General features: G+C 47.3%; 1 protein-coding gene across 1 annotated transcript in view; it reads right to left on the bottom strand.

Annotated features, from left to right (window-relative positions):
- Positions 1-4,143: 4,143 nt before the first annotated feature.
- Positions 4,144-16,324, bottom strand: part of PCGF3 (polycomb group ring finger 3) — a 32,514-nt gene continuing 20,333 nt past the window's right edge. The window contains exons 6-8 of the mRNA XM_007467890.1: positions 14,741-14,878; positions 4,733-4,813; positions 4,144-4,191 (exon numbers count right to left, since the gene is read on the bottom strand). Of these exons, the coding sequence (XP_007467952.1) occupies positions 4,144-4,191; positions 4,733-4,813; positions 14,741-14,878 (267 nt within the window). The remainder of the gene's footprint in view (positions 4,192-4,732; positions 4,814-14,740; positions 14,879-16,324) is intronic.

Below are 16,324 nucleotides of genomic sequence, written 5' to 3' on the forward strand. Positions count from 1 at the left end.
GGAGGGCCTGGTGTGGCGTGTACGCACCCTCACCAATACCCACGGCACTCTTCGTTACACTGTATCACCCTAACAGGGCACCTATCTCACGCTCTTACAAACATCTTAGGTAACAAATGTCCAGCCTCAGAGAACTAGGTAGGTTTTCCTTTTGCTTTTATTACAAGCATATAATATCAATTGGCAAAACACTGAATACAAGCTTCACTATCATAAAATCAAAACGGTTAAGCAATATTCCAAAAAAGATTTTAGATAAAAACTAGCCACCAGGAGTACAAAAAATTACACACCAACACAAAGCATAAAAAATGTAAACTTCCAAACTAAACAGTCAAAAACATGTGTCTGCAGCATCACCTCCACAATCCCCCAGAGCCCCCGATCTCCATGCGGGATGCCAGGGTCGGCAAGGGCTCTCGCCCCTGAACACTGCATCATACGGGAAAAATGGTTTTCTTGCACCCAATGAAGCTGTTGAAACAGACATTTACGCTAATGCTACACACGTTCTAGGGGTCACGTAAACTTCAGGCCCCCTTCAGATGCACCCACGGACGCAGAGACCACGTGAGCTGGTGAGGGGCCCGGCGGTCCCGAGGAAGGGACAGAATCTCAGTGATGATTGTGGTGTCGCTTGAATTGTTTTCTAACCGACTTATCCCAACCTATTTAGTTTGTTTAAATACCAAGGCAGAGAAACACATTGGTTTATCACGCTAAGGTCACATGTGATGCGCCGGAGTGTAAATGATTTCCTGAGGAAACAGAGAAACTGAACTTTTTGTGATTTATCTGCACTAAATGCGTTTTCAATGTTTTGAGAGCACATCAAATATTCACGTACAAAGTAGAAATCAGCTGGCTTGTTCCTATGATATTCAATCCAATGACACACTTCAAAATCACTGTAAAATCCATCCTGTGGGCTTTGAAGAAAAAACAAACGAATTTCTAAAGACCTCAAATGCCGTGAGGAGGCATCAAGGCCGCACGCCCCGGCGGGCTCAGGAGCCTGGGAAAGTAGCACCGTCACATCTGTGGTCGACACGGGGGGCGCGTCCTGGGCCACCAGCGTGCGGGGTCTGAGGCACGAGGCCAGTCTAGGCCACACGTCAACTTGCGGCCGCTGGCCTGTCACTCACTCTTACCGATGGCCGAGCCCCCTGCACAGGCCCACGCACATTCCCAGCAACAGTGTTTTCAAGAGAACGACGACAGAAAAGGAAAACCGAAGGGCTGAACGTACACGTTCTGAGAGTCCGCCTACACTGCCTCCATTCGGCGGAGCAGATGCCACGGACAATCCATGTACGTGTGGTGCCGCCCGCGGGAGCCTATCGCACAGAAGCACCAACCGCTTCTCATCCAGGTAACACAAAGCACACGAGTCAGAAGCTACTCAAAGCAAAAAGAAGCTTGCAGCACGCCTCACAATTTTATCTTATATGCCTGTAAATAAAGCTGGACCACTGAAACCAAACAACTGGATGGGAAAATAGGATAGAAGGCTTAAAATAGAATAAATAATTTTATAAAGTTAAGTTTTCTTCTTTTTAACCCCCCAAATCTTAAATTCAATATTATATATTCTATCTGAATCTCCTATTTTCATGACACCTGTACCTAGTGAGACCCTGTGCTGCTGACGAGCCCACGCTGCGGATGAGGGTGCCGCTCGGTAACTGACAGCGTTTGTTTTACCAGCATAAAGAGCTGTGAAAACTACCTCACAGAAGCTCCATCTGTGAAAAACAAAAGACAAACTTAATAGGATCCAATCACTAACTGATCCTGGCTTTCATGCTGGAAAAGATAAAATCCTGCCGTTGATGTTAAACGGACACGAGAGGAAAGTGAAAGTTGCCCTCTGCCGGCGAGGCCCCCAGCTCCGTCCCCGTAAGGCTGCGGTCAGACCGGAGGTGGCGGGAACAGGGATCTCCTGCAGTGAAGACGGTCTGCACGAGGACATCTTAGAAAAATGGGTACTTCTGCTGCTGAGGTTTCATCAGGGTAACACGGACACAAACGCAGGATCAGCAGGTGGCCGGGGCCCAGTGGGGATGGTGACGCCAGCTCTGACTCATCTCCACCTCTCTGTGTATTAAGTACGTCGACTTAGCACCATAGCAAATTCAAGTGATTGCAAAGATAGCTGCGAAGTTACAAATATATCCTATGAGATTATACAGCCAGGTTCATCTTGATCTGACCTGTGAATTAATTTTATCTGAATTTGGACGCTCACACTGTTTAATCCTTCCTTCCTTTCATCACACAGGAGAACACCTAAATTCTAATGGTACATTTCAACTGCACTGAGAACACACGGTTTTACAGAACGCTTCAGCAGAAATGTGTATTTGAGGTAGACAGGTAATACTTAGCCATACACATCTACTCACTGAACCCTTGAATAGTAACCCTAACAAATGATCTGGATGAATAGCAAGCTCAGGTAACCGAATAATTCAAACAGTCCCGGGAATAACAGGCTTAAAGAAAGAGATGAATTTTGACCAATTCCTAAGAAAAACTTGGTTGTATGTTTTTGAAAGGCCTTATACTAAAACCACTTGGATTGACTTAATTTGTTTTTCCCATCACTAAGGGAGCTGCCTCTGACACCTGTAAGTATGAAACAGGAAGCCGAAAACAAACAAACAAACTTGAATGTCGATGAGCCCAACCACCACTTCCAAAGCGAGTTCGAGAAAAATTCTAGTCACCAAGGTGAAGTTCTTTGTGGAAAACCCGGCTCACAAGCCACCGTCAGGACCACCTACCACACGAGGCGGCCCCAGGACCCCAGGGCCCCGGTGATGCAGGAGGTGACAGAGCGGGAGGAGCCCAAAGGTCAGGCAGAAGCCACCGGACGCGGACAGGGACGGCCACGGAGCGGGGACCAGCTTACCACCCAGAGAAGGCCCGTCTCCTTGCTCCTGTCTTTACACGTTCCAAGTTACTATCTTAAAGGAACAAAAATGGATGTGCTGGCAGAGTTTATTCTCCAATTCCACAAAAATATTAACATTTGGGAGGAGAGAGGGCTAACAGAGGGTGTGCTGCGTCTGCCCGCGCTGGAGGTCATTAAGTCACCGGAAAAGCTGCTTGAGCCGCACAGGGGCCCGCCCGCCCGCCCGCCCTCTGTGGCTCTAGCGTGCCCGCCAGCAGCGGCCAGAGTGTGCCAGCTGCTCCACGAGAGCACGGTGACGTGCCCACCTCTGAAGGCGGGCGTGGTGGGACCCGGGGTCTGCACACGTGGGGCTTTGGTGGAGACACGCCCCCTGGGCACCAGCCCCGCCGCGGACTGGGGCGCCGTCTCGGGAAAGGCCCCCCGCCACCACCATCAATCTCTTCAGCAAAACAAAAATGGGAAAGAATAAGCGGGAAGTTAAACGACGGCACTGAACGACTTGTGCCCTATTTAAGAGAAGCAATTTTTGAGAACAAGAACCGTTCTGTGAACTGTCGTCTTCCGGTCCGCCCTGCTGACCGGGCGGGGCAGCCGCATCGGGGTCAGGGTGCAGCCCCCCAGCTGGGCTGCGGCCCCCGGGAGTCAGGGCGGCCCTCGGCTTCACGTTCCCTGACGTGGAAAATGAAATACCATGGTTAACTCACGATACTCATGGAAGCCTCTTTTGGTATGCTTTTAAATTAAATTTTTATATATCTTCTAAGTCTTCAGGAAGCTAAAGGCCACATAAATATCGTCATTCACCGTGAAAAGACATTTTGTCAATAACTTAGGAAGGATTCAGTAAACGTACAAGTATTTTGGGGGCTTATCGTGAAACCTAATTCATAAACTGAACGGAAGTGACCGAGATTTTCAAGACCTGGAAAGCAAGCAAAGGTCACGGGTCGGGACGAAGGCCATCGCCACACCCTCCTGCTGGCGCAGAGGCGGCCCCGGCCGGCCGCGAGGCGAGGCGAGGCGCGGCGAGGCGAGGCGCGGCGAGGCGCGTCCGTAACCCTGTGCCGCAGCGCCTCGCGAGTGTGATTCTCATACAAAAGTGATAAATATTCTGTGTTCGGGACCCAGTCCAAACGGTGCCCAGGGCAGCATCCTACGCGGTGGCGGCCCCGCCTGGCTGCGTACTCGCGGGGCGCCCGGCGGCTGAGTCTCTGCTGTGCTGCGGCTCACAGCAGGTCCATCTTGGGTCTGTAGTGCAGCAGGAGCGGTGCTTTCTGCAAGACAAGGGGGCGAGGGAACGGCACCGGTGACCCCAAGGGGACAGACTGGCGACGGTCCCACACTCGTCAGCTGCCGAGCGTGAGCCCCACGCCCGGTCCCCACACCTGCTCCTGCCTTTTCACTCTGGGCCCCACTCGCCCTCAGACCTCGGCTCCAGCTGGGGTTGTCGGCTGGGCTGTCTCTACCCTGCTCCCAGGCAGCCCCTGAAGATGGGGTCCCACTCATCTGCCTCCTGTTCCAGAGAGAGGCGCTGCGGCTCGAGGGGACGTGTCCTCTGACTGCAGCGGCCACTCCCTCCCAGGACGTCGGTCACCTCAACCAGGAGGGGTGGGGCGAGTCAGGGCCTGGAGACCATGCCTTCCCCGACCACACAACTCTGAGGCCGATGACTTCAGAACGGCTGCATTCCTGACTACCCCGTGCCTGGTCTGGTCGTTATTCCTAAACTCCAGGAAACAGATGTGCCCACAAAAGCAGCTGCTGTTCCGAGCAGATTCTGAAAATCACATACAACGTATCACGTCAAAGTCTCACCTTGAATCTCCACCTTGTAACAACGACGAATTTGAGCGTGTGGTCCTTGCCAAGGATCTCCTCGTTGCATAAAATGTCCAGCTGGCGGGAGAACAAGACCTCGGTCAGCGGGGCCAAGGGCTCGGCGCTCAGGACACGTGGTCTCTGGGGCCGCAGCAGTCACGCCAGTCGCTGAAGGGCCGCCTGCCCTCTTTCTGGGGCAGCACAGCTGGGAGGCAGCGCCTGGAAGGCCCAACCCCCCCCAGGGGGCCCAGCGCACCGGGGGGCCTCCGTCCGCACACAACAAGGCAGCGCCCCCGTCACTAGAGAGCACGCTGTCCCCCAGCATCCGTCCCCTCTTGGCCGGGTTTGTCCCCTTCACCTCAGTGGAAAAAGGTAATGGGCTCCACAGACAGCTTCTCCCTTTTGAGTTTTGTTTTTTGTTTTTAATTTTATTTATTTATTTATTTATGGCTGTGTTGGCTCTTCATTTCTGTGTGAGGGCTTTCTCTAGTTGCGGCGAGCGGGGGGCCATTCTTCATCGCGGTGCGCCGACCTCTCACTATCGCGGCCTCTCGTTGCAGGGCACAGGCTCCAGACGCGCAGGCTCAGTAATTGTGGCGCACGGGGCTAGTTGCTCCGCGGCATGTGGGATCCTCCCAGACCAGGGCTCGAACCTGTGTCCCCTGCATTGGCAGGCAGATTCTCAACCACTGCGCCACCAGGGAAGCCCTCCCTTTTGAGTTTTAAAAGACTTTTTAGAGCGGTTTTAGGTTTGCGCAACATTTCACAGAAGGTAGAGTTCTCATGTATCTCCTGCCCCCACCTCACAGCCCCCTCTACCATCAACAGCCCCGATGAAAACGTTTGTGACAACCGATGACCCCCATCACCACCCGCAGCCTGTGGTTCACATGAGGGTTCACGCTCCATGTTGTGCCTTCTGGGGGTCCAGACAAACGTAGGACGACGTGTGTCCTCCGTGACAGCATCACACAGAGTAGTTTCCCTGCCCTAAAAATCCTCGCTCTGCCTGTTCATCCCTCCCCGTCAACCCCCAGCAACCAGTGACCCTTTCACTGTCTCCACAGTTTTACCTTTTCCAGAATGTCATAGAACCGGAGCACACAGTGGGTAGCCTTCTAGACTGGCTTCTTTCTCTCAGTCATATGCACTGAAGGTTCCTCCGTGTCTTTTCATGGTTTGATAGCTCCTTTCTTTTTAGTGCTGAGTAGTATTTCTGTCTGGATGGGCCACTGTTTACGTATCCATTCACTTTCTGAAGGACACCTTAGCTGTTTCCAAGTTTTGACAACTACGATTAAGGCTGCTATAAACATCTGCGTGCAGGTTTCTGTGTGGACATAAGTTTTCAACTCCTCTGGGTAAGTACCAAGGGGCTTGACGGCTGAATCGTATGGTGAGCGTGGGTTTAGTTTCGTGAGAAACCACCCAACTGCCTTCAGAGCGGCGGCACCGTTCTGCGTTCCCAGCGGCAGGGATGAGGGTCCCTGCTGCTCAGCATTCGGTGTCGCCAGTGCTCTGGATTTCGGCCACTCTGACAGGTGTGGAGTGGATCTTGTTGTTGTTGTAATTTGCATTTCCCTGATGACAAATGCTGTTGACCCAGATGGTCTTTTATTTTTATATTTTCTAGTTTTATTGGCAGCACCGCACGGCTTACAGGATCTTAGTTCCCGACCAGGGACTGAACCCGGGCCACCTCAGTGAAACTGCTGAGTCCTAACCACCGGACCGCCAGGGACCCCCCCAGATGGTCTTCTAACTTCTCTCTCAGGGCAAGGGAAGAAAGGTCCGGCACCTGTGTCTCCTGCGGCTGCCATGGAAACACCATAACTTTGGGACGTGTAACTCCAGAAACGCAGCCTCAGAGATCGGTCTGGGAGTCCGTGGGCTCGCACCTTCTGGAGTCTCTAGGGTTCCCTGACCTGTGGCTGCATCCCTCCAACCTCTGCTTCCATCCTCAGGTGGCCCTTCCACTCTGTGTCTCAAAACTCTCTCTACTCTTTTCTCTGTGGGTATCAATAGTTCATTCCTTTATATTGTTAAAAAAATTGTGGTAAAATACACATAAAATTTACCATCTTAACCATTTTTAAGTGCACAGCTCAGTGGTATTAAATACATTCATAACGTGCAACTGTCACCACATCCATCCACAGACTTTTCATCTTGTAAAACTGCAACTCTGTCCCCATTATAACTTCCTATGCCCCTGTCCCCAGCCCCTGGAAACCCTGATTCTACCTTCTGTCTTTATGATTATGACTCTAGGGACCTTGTATAGTGGAATCAGACAGTATTTGCCCCTTTGTGTCCAGCTTATTTCATTTGGCATCGTGTCCTCAAGGTTCATCCACGTTGTAGCAGGTGAGAATTTCCTTCCTGTTTGGGGCTGAATATTCTATTGTATGGACGGACCATATTTTGTTCATGTATCACCTTTTGCCTACTGTCAATAATGCTGCTACGAACATGGGGGTACAAATATCTCCTTGGGGTCCTGTTTTCAATTCTTTTGGGTATTTCTACCCAGAGGTGGAATTGTTGGTGTTCATGGTAGTTCTATGTTTAGTTTTTTGAGAAACCCCCGTACTGTTTTCCAGAGCGGCTGCACCACTTTACATCCACCAACAGTGCACAAGGTGACAACCTCTCCATTTCCTCACCAGCACTTGCTTACTTATTTTTTACAGTAGCCATCCTACTGGGTATGGGCTGGGTCTCATTACAGTTCTGATTTGCATTTCCCCTATGATTAGTGATGTTGAGCACGTTTTGTTTTGTTTTGTTTTGTCTTGCGGTTCGGGGGCCTCTCACTGCTGTGGCCTCTCCCGTTGCGGAGCACAGGCTCTGGATGCGCAGGTTCAGTGGCCATGGCTCACGGGCCCAGCCGCTCCGCGGCATGTGGGATCCTCCCGGACCGGGGCCCAAGCCTGTGTCCCCTGCATCGGCAGGTGGACTCTCAACCACTGCGCCACCAGGGAAGCCGAGCATGTTTTCATGTGCTTGTCAGCCACTCATATATCTTCTTTGGAGAAATGTCTACTCAAGTTGTTTGAGTTTGTGTTGAATTTTAGGAACTGTCTATATATTCTGGATAGTAATTCCTTGTCAGAAATATGACTTGCAAACACTTTCTTCCATTCTGTACAGTTTTTTTTTTAATTTCAAGGAAGTCCAAATTGTCTATTTTTTCTTTTGTTGCCTGTGCCTTGGGTATTCTATCCAAGCAGTCACTGCCAAATCCAATGTCATTAAGTTTTTGTCCTATGTTTTCTTTTAAGAGTTTTATTGTTTTGGGTTTTACATTTATATCCTGATGCACTAAAAAAATATATATTTATTTACTTATTTGGCTGCGCTGGGTCTTAGTCGAGGCATGTGGGATCTTCCTTGCGGCACGTGAGATCTAGTTTCCTGACGAGGGATTGAACCCGGGCCCCCTGCATTGGGAGCACGGAGTCTTAACCACTGGACCACCAGAGAAGTCCCTTGAATTAATTTTTGTATATCGTATTAGGTAAGGGTCAAACTCCATTATTTTGCATGTGGATATCCAGTTTTCTCAGCACCATTTGTTGAAAAGACTGTCCTTTCCCCATTGAAGGGTCCTGGCACCCTTGTCAGAAGGCAGTTGACCACACACGTGTGGGTTTATTTTTGAGCTCTCTACTCTGCTCCATTAGTCCGTCTGTCTTTACGCCGACACCACACTGTTTTGATTAGTGTTCTCTTTAGAGTAAGTTCTGAGTCCTCCAGTTTGGCTCTTTTTCAAGACTGTTCTGGCTATTTGGGTCCCTTGAGAGTCCATAAAAAATTTAGGATGGATTTCTTTTCTTTTTTTTCTGCAAGAAACATCTTTGGGATTTTGATAGGAATTGCACTGAATCTGTAGGTTACTTGGGTAATAACTGACATTTTAACAATATTAAGTCTTCCAATCCATGAATGTGGGATGTGTTTCCACGTGCTTGTCTTTCTTCCAGCAATTTTCGTAACTTTCATTGTACAAGTCTTTCACCTCCTTGGTTAATTCCTAGTATTTTGTCCCTTATGATGCTGCTGTAAATGAAATAAGTTCTGTAGTTTCCTTTTCAGATTGTTCACTGCTCGTGTACAAAAATGCATCTGATTTTTTTTTAACATCTTTATTGGAGTATAATTGCTCTACAATGGTGTGCTAGTTTCTGCTGTATAACAAAGTGAATCAGTTATACATATACATATATCCCCATATCCCCTCCCTCTTGCGTCTCCCTCCCACCCTCCCTACCCCACCCCTCTAGGTGGCCACAAAGCACCGAGCTGATCTCCCTGTGCTATGCGGCTGCTTCCCACTAGCTATCTATTCTACATTTGGTAGTGTATGTAAGTCCATGCCACTCTCCCACTTTGTGCCAGCTTACCCTTCCCCCTCCCCATGTCCTCAAGTCCATTCTCTACATCTGTGTCTTTATTCCTGTCCTGCCCTTAGGTTCATCAGAACCATTTTTTCCCTAAGATTCCATATATATGTGTTAGCATATGGTATTTGTTTTTCTCTTTCTGACTTACTTCACTCTGTATGACAGACTCTAGGTCCATCCACCTCACCACAAATAACTCAATTTCGTTTCTTTTTATGGCTGAGTAATATTCCATTGTATATATGTGCCAATCATCTTTATCCAGTCATCTGTCGATGGACACCTGGGTTGCTTCCATGTCCTGGCTATCGTAAATAGTGCTGCAGTGAACATTGTGGTACATGTCTCTTTTTGAATTATGGTTTTCTCAGGGTATATGCCCAGTAGTGGGACTGCTGGGTCGTATGGTAGTTCTATTTTTAGTTTTATAAGGAACCTCCATACTGTTCTCCGTAGTGGCTGTATCAATTTACATTCCCACCAACAGTGCAGGAGGGTTCCCTTTTCTCCACACCCTCTCCAGCATTTATTGTTTCTAGATTTTTTGATGATGGCCATTCTGACCGGTGTGAGATGATATCTCATTGTAGTTTTGATTTGCATTTCTCTAATGCTTAATGATGCTGAGCATTCTTTCATGTGTTTGTTGGCAGTCTGTATATCTTCTTTGGAGAAATGTCTAGTTAGGTCTTCTGCCCATTTCTGGATTGGCTTGTTTGTTTTTTTGATACTGAGCTAATGCATGTGATTTTTCCGTTGACTTTCTATTCTGCTACCTTGCCGAATTAATTTATTAGTTCTGACAGGTTTTTTTTCATGTCTGTGTGTGTGGAATTTTTAGGGTTTTCTACATATAAAATCATATCATCTGCAAACAGAGATAGTGTTTTAAATTCTTCTTTTCCAATTTGGATGTGTTTTATTTCTTTTTCTTGTCTAATTTTTCTGGCTAGGATTCCCAGTATTATGTTGACTAGAAAGGGTAAAAGTGGACCTCCTTGGCTTGTTCCTTATCTTAGAGAAAAAGCTTTTGGTTTTTCACCACTGAGTATGATATTCATAACGGTATTTTCATGTATGGATTTTATTTTACTTTCATATATGGCTACTCTTTCTAGTTTGTTCAGTGTGTTTATCATGAAAGGGTACTGGATTTTGTCAAATGCTTTTTCTGCATCAATTGAGATGACCGTGTGGTTTTTCCTTCACTCTGTTGATGTGGCATAATTATATTAAACAATTTTCATATACTGAACCATCCTTGCATTCCAGAAATAAATCCCACTTGGGCATGCTGTGTAAAACCTTTTAACCTACTGAATTCTGTTTGTTAGCATTTTGTTGAGGATATTTGCATCAATGTGCATGTGGGATATTGGTCTGTAGTTTTCTTTTCTTGTAGTGTCTTTATTTGGCTTTGTTATCAGGGTTACGCTGGCCTCATGAAATGAGTTGGGAAGCGCTCCCTCCTCTTCGACCTTTTGGAAAAGTTTGAGAAGGATGGGTGTTAATTCTTTAAATGTTTGGTAGAATTCAGTGAAGCCATCAGGTCCACGGCTTTTCTTTGTTGGGAGATTTTTGATTAGTGATTCAATCTTCTTATGAGTTATAGGTCTATTCAGATTTTCCATGTCTTCGTGATTTAGTCTTGATAGCTTTGTGTCTCTAGGAATTTGTCCATTTCGTTTGGTCCAATTTGCTGGCATACAATTGTTCACAGTGATCTCTTATCATCTATTTCTGAAGAACCAGTAGTGATGTCCCTACTTCCATTTCAGATTTTACAGAATTTGAGTCTTTAGTTCATCCAGCTGAAAGTCCGTCAACATTGCTGACCTTTTTGAAGAACCACTGATTTCCTCTATCGTTTTTCTATTCCCTATTTTGTCTATTTCTGTTCTAATCTTTATTATTCTCTTCCTTCCGCTAGCTTTGGGTTTAGCTTACTCTTCTTTTTCTAGTTCCTTAAGTTGTACATTTAGGTTGTTGATTTGAGATCTTCCTTGTCTTTAAGGTAAGTGTTTATAGCTATAAATCTCCCCCTTAGCACTGCTTTCACTGTATCCCATTAGTTTTGGTACGTGGTGTTTTTGTTTTCATTCTTCTCTAAGTATTTTCTAATCTTTGATCCGTTGGTTGTTTAAAACTGTGTTGTTTCATTTCCACAATTCTCTGCATTTTCCAGTTTTCCCTTGGTTATTGATTTCTAACTTCATGCCACTGTGGTCTGAGAAGATACTTTGTATAACATCTATCTTTTTAAATCTATTGAGACAATTTGTGTCTGCCCTTCTCTTATAAGGACACTTGTTATTGAATGTAGGGCCCACCTGGATAACACACGATGGTCTCTTCATCCCAAGATTCTTTTTTACACGTCTGCAAAAATCTTTTTTTTCAAATAAAGTCATATTCACATGTTCTGGGGGTTAGAAGTAGACATATCTTTTGGCTGCGTCACCACTTAACCGACACCACTTAACATACTACAGTCTGCCTTCTGACCCAACAAAATCCACATCCATCCCACATGCAAAACACATTCACCGAACCCCAACAACTCCAAGAGACCCAATCTACTCCAGCATCAACTCCAAATCCCCAAATCTCATCTACACACCATCAGCTCAAAGTCCCAGATCTTATCTTCTAAATCACAGGAATCAGGTATGGGTGAGACTCTGGGTACGATGCCTCCTGGGGCAAATTCCTTTCCAGCTGTGGATCTGCGAAACTAGAAAACACATTATCTGCTTTCCAAATACAAGGCTGGGGCAGGATAGATATTCCTAGTCCAAAAGGGAGACACATTAGAAGGCATAAGGGATCATTGGTCTCAAAAAAGTCTGAAATCCAGCAGGGTAAATTCCATGAGGTTTCAAGACCTGAGAACACCTCACTGTGGGTCAAGGTTCTGCTCTCTGGGCCCCAGGCTCTGCCTTGGAGTCATTCTTCCTTTTTCTTTACGGGTAGCTCACCTTGGCAGCTGAGCAGTTCCATCAGCCTACTTCCCGCGTGCAGAATTTTGGAAGTCTGATAGCCTTCTCTCATTTCTTCCTGTCTCTGTCCCCTTCAGTACGAGTTGGTGGTGTTTCTGCTGATAGCACATTCTTAGAAACCTTGTGAGTCTCCCATGTGTGTCAGAGGTCCAGGCTCTGCAGATCTTTCCTGGATAACTCCTCTCTATTCCGCCCATGAGATGGCTGAGCCACCATGAGTCAAACAACTAATCCCTTTAGCAAAAGACTGAACAGCTACACACTTGGCCTTCTCTCCAGAGCATGTTTTTCTAACAGTCAAACTCCTAATATTACCATCTTTTTGCAATCTGGATAGGCTGTGTCTTTTCAAAATCATCGAGTGGGGCTTCCCTGGTGGCGCAGTGGTTGAGAGTCCGCCTGCCGATGCAGGGGGCGCGGGTTCGTGCCCCGGTCCGGGAGGAGCCCGCGTGCCGCGGAGCGGCTGGGCCCGTGAGCCGTGGCTGCTGGGCCTGCGCGTCCGGAGCCTGCCTGTGCTCCACAACGGGAGAGGCCACAGCAGTGAGAGGCCCGTATAGCATAAAAAAAAAAAAAAAAAAAAAAAATCATCGAGTGCTGGTTCCTTTTTGCTTAGCAGTTCCTTCCTGAATTCATCTCTCTCCTCTGACAGGCAGCAAGAGGAAACCAGACCATGTCTTCGGCACTTTGCTTGAAAATGTCCTCAGCTAAATATCCGTGTTCACCACTTCCAAGTTCTGTTTTCCACACACCGCAGAACACAACTCAGCCAGTTTTCTGCCGCTGTGTAGCTAGAAGCACTTTTCTCCCCATTTCCAATTCTGTGCTCCTTCTTCCCTTCTGAGCTCTCGCCAGTAGCACCTTTAATACTATTTCCACCAACACTCTGTTTGTGCAACACGCGCCTTCAAAGGTGACGGGCGCTTTCTCCACCACGCTCCGTGCTTCCCTCTCGGCCGTCCCCAGAGTCACCTTTAATGGCCACGTTCATATCGACAGTCTCTTCAAGGCAATTTGGGTTTTTAAAAATCATGTTTCTCAAAATTCTTCCAACCTGTACCTCTTACCCAATTCCGAAGGCACTGCCACATTTTTAGGCATTTGTTACAGCAGCACTCCACTTCCTGGTATTGAAATCTGTTTTGGTTTCCCATGGCAGGTATGACAACGTACCACAAACCTGGTGGCTTAAAACAACAGGTACTTATTTTCTCACAGATGTGGAGGCCAGAAGTTCAAAATCAAGGTGCCGGCCGGGCTGTGCTCAGTCTGGAGGCTCCAGGGGAAGATCCTTCCTGCCTCTTCCAGCTTCGGGGGGCTCTAGGCATCCATTGGCTTGTGGCCGCATCACCCCAAACTCTCGTCTCTGTCCTCACACCACCTTCTCCGCTGTGCGTGTCTCGAATTTCCCTCCGCCTCACTTCTGTGAGGGCACATGTCACTGAATTTAGGGGCAGCCCAGATAATCCAGGATTATCTCATCTCAAGATCCTTAACTTCAGCATATCTGAAAACACCCTTTTTCTGGCAAAGACCACGCTTACAGGTCGCGGGGTTGGCTGTGGACACACATCTTTGTGGGGCCACGTCCTACCCACTGTTCTCTACAGCCCACCTCAGAAGTCGGCCTCATTTCTCCATCCTTACTGCACTACCCTGGCCTGTCTCTCCTGGGACTTCTGCCGCAGATTCCCCTCAACTGGTCGCTCCTGCTTCCGTCTCGGAACCCCAGCAGCCCACTTGCCTCACAGCCTCAGGGCTGTTCTCAACACAAGCCCCCGGCTTAAGGCCCCCCAGTGCCTCCTCTTGACACTTGCTGGTACACAGCCAGCTCCTGCTGACAGTTTATGTCTGAGCAGAAGTGAACGCCCTCAGGAGGGTTCCCCAACGACCCCTAAGCTGATGTGCTCTCACCCCTCTGTGCACCGCCCTGCTCTGCACCACTAGGGCACACGTTTTACTTTATTCTCAGCATTTATCGGAACTGAGTATCTTCTCAATCCACCCACCCGTCCTGTCCATCCCCATCCACCCATCCATCCATTTGTGAAACTGAAGAACAGAACTTCTCTTTGTGGTGAAAATATTTAACATATCCTGGGCTTCCCTAGTGGCGCAGTGGTTAAGAATCCGCCTGCCAACGCAGGAAACACGGGTTCGAGCCCTGGTCTGGGAAGATCCCACATGCCGCAGAGCAACTAAGCCTGTGCGCCACACCTACTGAAGCCCGCGCGCCTACAGCCCGTGTTCCGCAACAAGAGAAGCCACCGCGGTGAGAAGCCCGCGCACCGCAATGAAGACCCAACACAGCCAAAAATAAACAAATTAATTAATTAATTAAAAAAATATTTAACATATCTTGTTGCAGCCCCCTTGGCATTTCCTCTCCTCTAAACAGTGGCTTCCCGTGTTTGTGGGCTCTGGGCCTCCACTGTCTTCACCGCTATTTACTATCACACTATCTGGGGGTAGGCAAAACAAATTCAGATTTTTTTTTCTGATTGAAAATGTCCAAACAGGACTGTAAAAAGCAAACAAACCCAAAGAACTTCAGGAGTATCACTTTTACAAATAAGAAGTGACTCGTTATAGTTTCTATTTACCTCGTTGAAAGACGAGAGGTTGAGTTTTTTGGCAATGAACTTCTTTAGGTGCAGGACTGTGGCCTGGGCTGAGCAGCGGATCCATTTCCGTTTCAAGCCCCGCAGTTTGCTGCTGTTGCATTCCAGACAGATGCTCACCTTCAAGAGAAAGGACACAGCTGGGCAGGCTCATCAAGGGGGACCCTACTGGGCTACTCACTGGAGGCTCTCTTAGATATCTACTGATTCCATTAAATCTAAGAATGCTGACTTTTTTGAAATCATAAATCTGTTTTGACCTAAACACCGCAGAAAAAGAATTTTACTTTAATCATTTTACACTGCCTTAAAATCTGTTTACTATTCGCCATTTTGTGAAATAAAAATCTAACACTATTTATTCTGTCTTATTAGCATAGTACTTTAAAGTAAACCCGAGAATTATTTATTTATTGTGGCAGCATGTCCTGGCCTCAGAGTTAAACCGACAAAGACTGGAATCCTGTTCTAAAAGCTTCTGGCCGGTGGGACACACACGCATCTCCCCAGAGGCTGTGCTAAGTGCTCTGCAGAATGACAAGGAAAGACACGCCACACACACGGCAGGCACCACGGACCCTTCATCGAGGAAGGTCTCCAAAGGAGGCACATTATGCTCAGCCTTGAAAAAGACAGCAAACTCACTAGAGAACAGTGTACTCTGAGCAAAGGCACAAAGTCTGAAGCTCACAGCTCTATTCTGGAAGATGGAGTTCAGTGGGATTAGAGTACTCGGTGTGTGACAGGAACTTCAAGACAACAAACTAAGGAAAAGTGATTCTAGGATCAGGTGGTGCCTGGCAGACGCAGAAGGGAATCTGCTGAGGAGGGACAGCCCTGGCCACAGTTGAGAAAGTCCCACCTCAGATACCTCACCTCACTCACAGGCAAGTAATTCTCTAGCAATAGCCACAAAAAATGGCACAAGCAGAACCCCCAAAATTCAGACAAAAGAATTAACAAAGGAATTAACTGAAATATGTATGTCTAAAATTACTAGAGGTATGAAAGAAGGAATTAAAAACATAACACACTAAGAATAAAGAACAGGCAGGTATAAAAGATAACCAAATGTAACTTCTAAAAATAAAGAACCTATTCACGGAAATTAAAAATTCAATGGATGGTCAAATCACAGATTAGTCTCAGCTGAAGGCCGATCAATTTTCTGAAAGATCAATTTCAGCAAATTATCCAAAAGAAGTATAGAGACAAAGATATCAATTAAAATAAGAAAACAAAAGAAAGGTAAGAGACGTGCAGACAGATCAAAGAGTCTAACAAACACATCACAAGAGTTCCAGAGGAAAGAAGAGAAAATAAGGGAAAGGCAAAATTTGAGAAATCATGACTAAGGATCCCCCCAAACGATCAAAGACATAAGTCCTCAAATTCAGGAAGTAAAAGAACCCAAAACAAAGGAAGTAAGAGGAAACCTGCACCCAGACAGACATGGCGACCCCTCAGAACACAGGGGGCCAAGGCCCAGGGCAGCCACAGAGGTGGGCCCACAGGCAGGGCTGGCGCTCAGGCCACTGAGCCTAGACCCTGAGCCGACAGGAAGGA

Source organism: Lipotes vexillifer, unplaced genomic scaffold (assembly GCF_000442215.2).
Source record: "Lipotes vexillifer unplaced genomic scaffold, Lipotes_vexillifer_v1.1 scaffold966, whole genome shotgun sequence".
Lineage (NCBI taxonomy): Eukaryota > Metazoa > Chordata > Mammalia > Artiodactyla > Lipotidae > Lipotes > Lipotes vexillifer.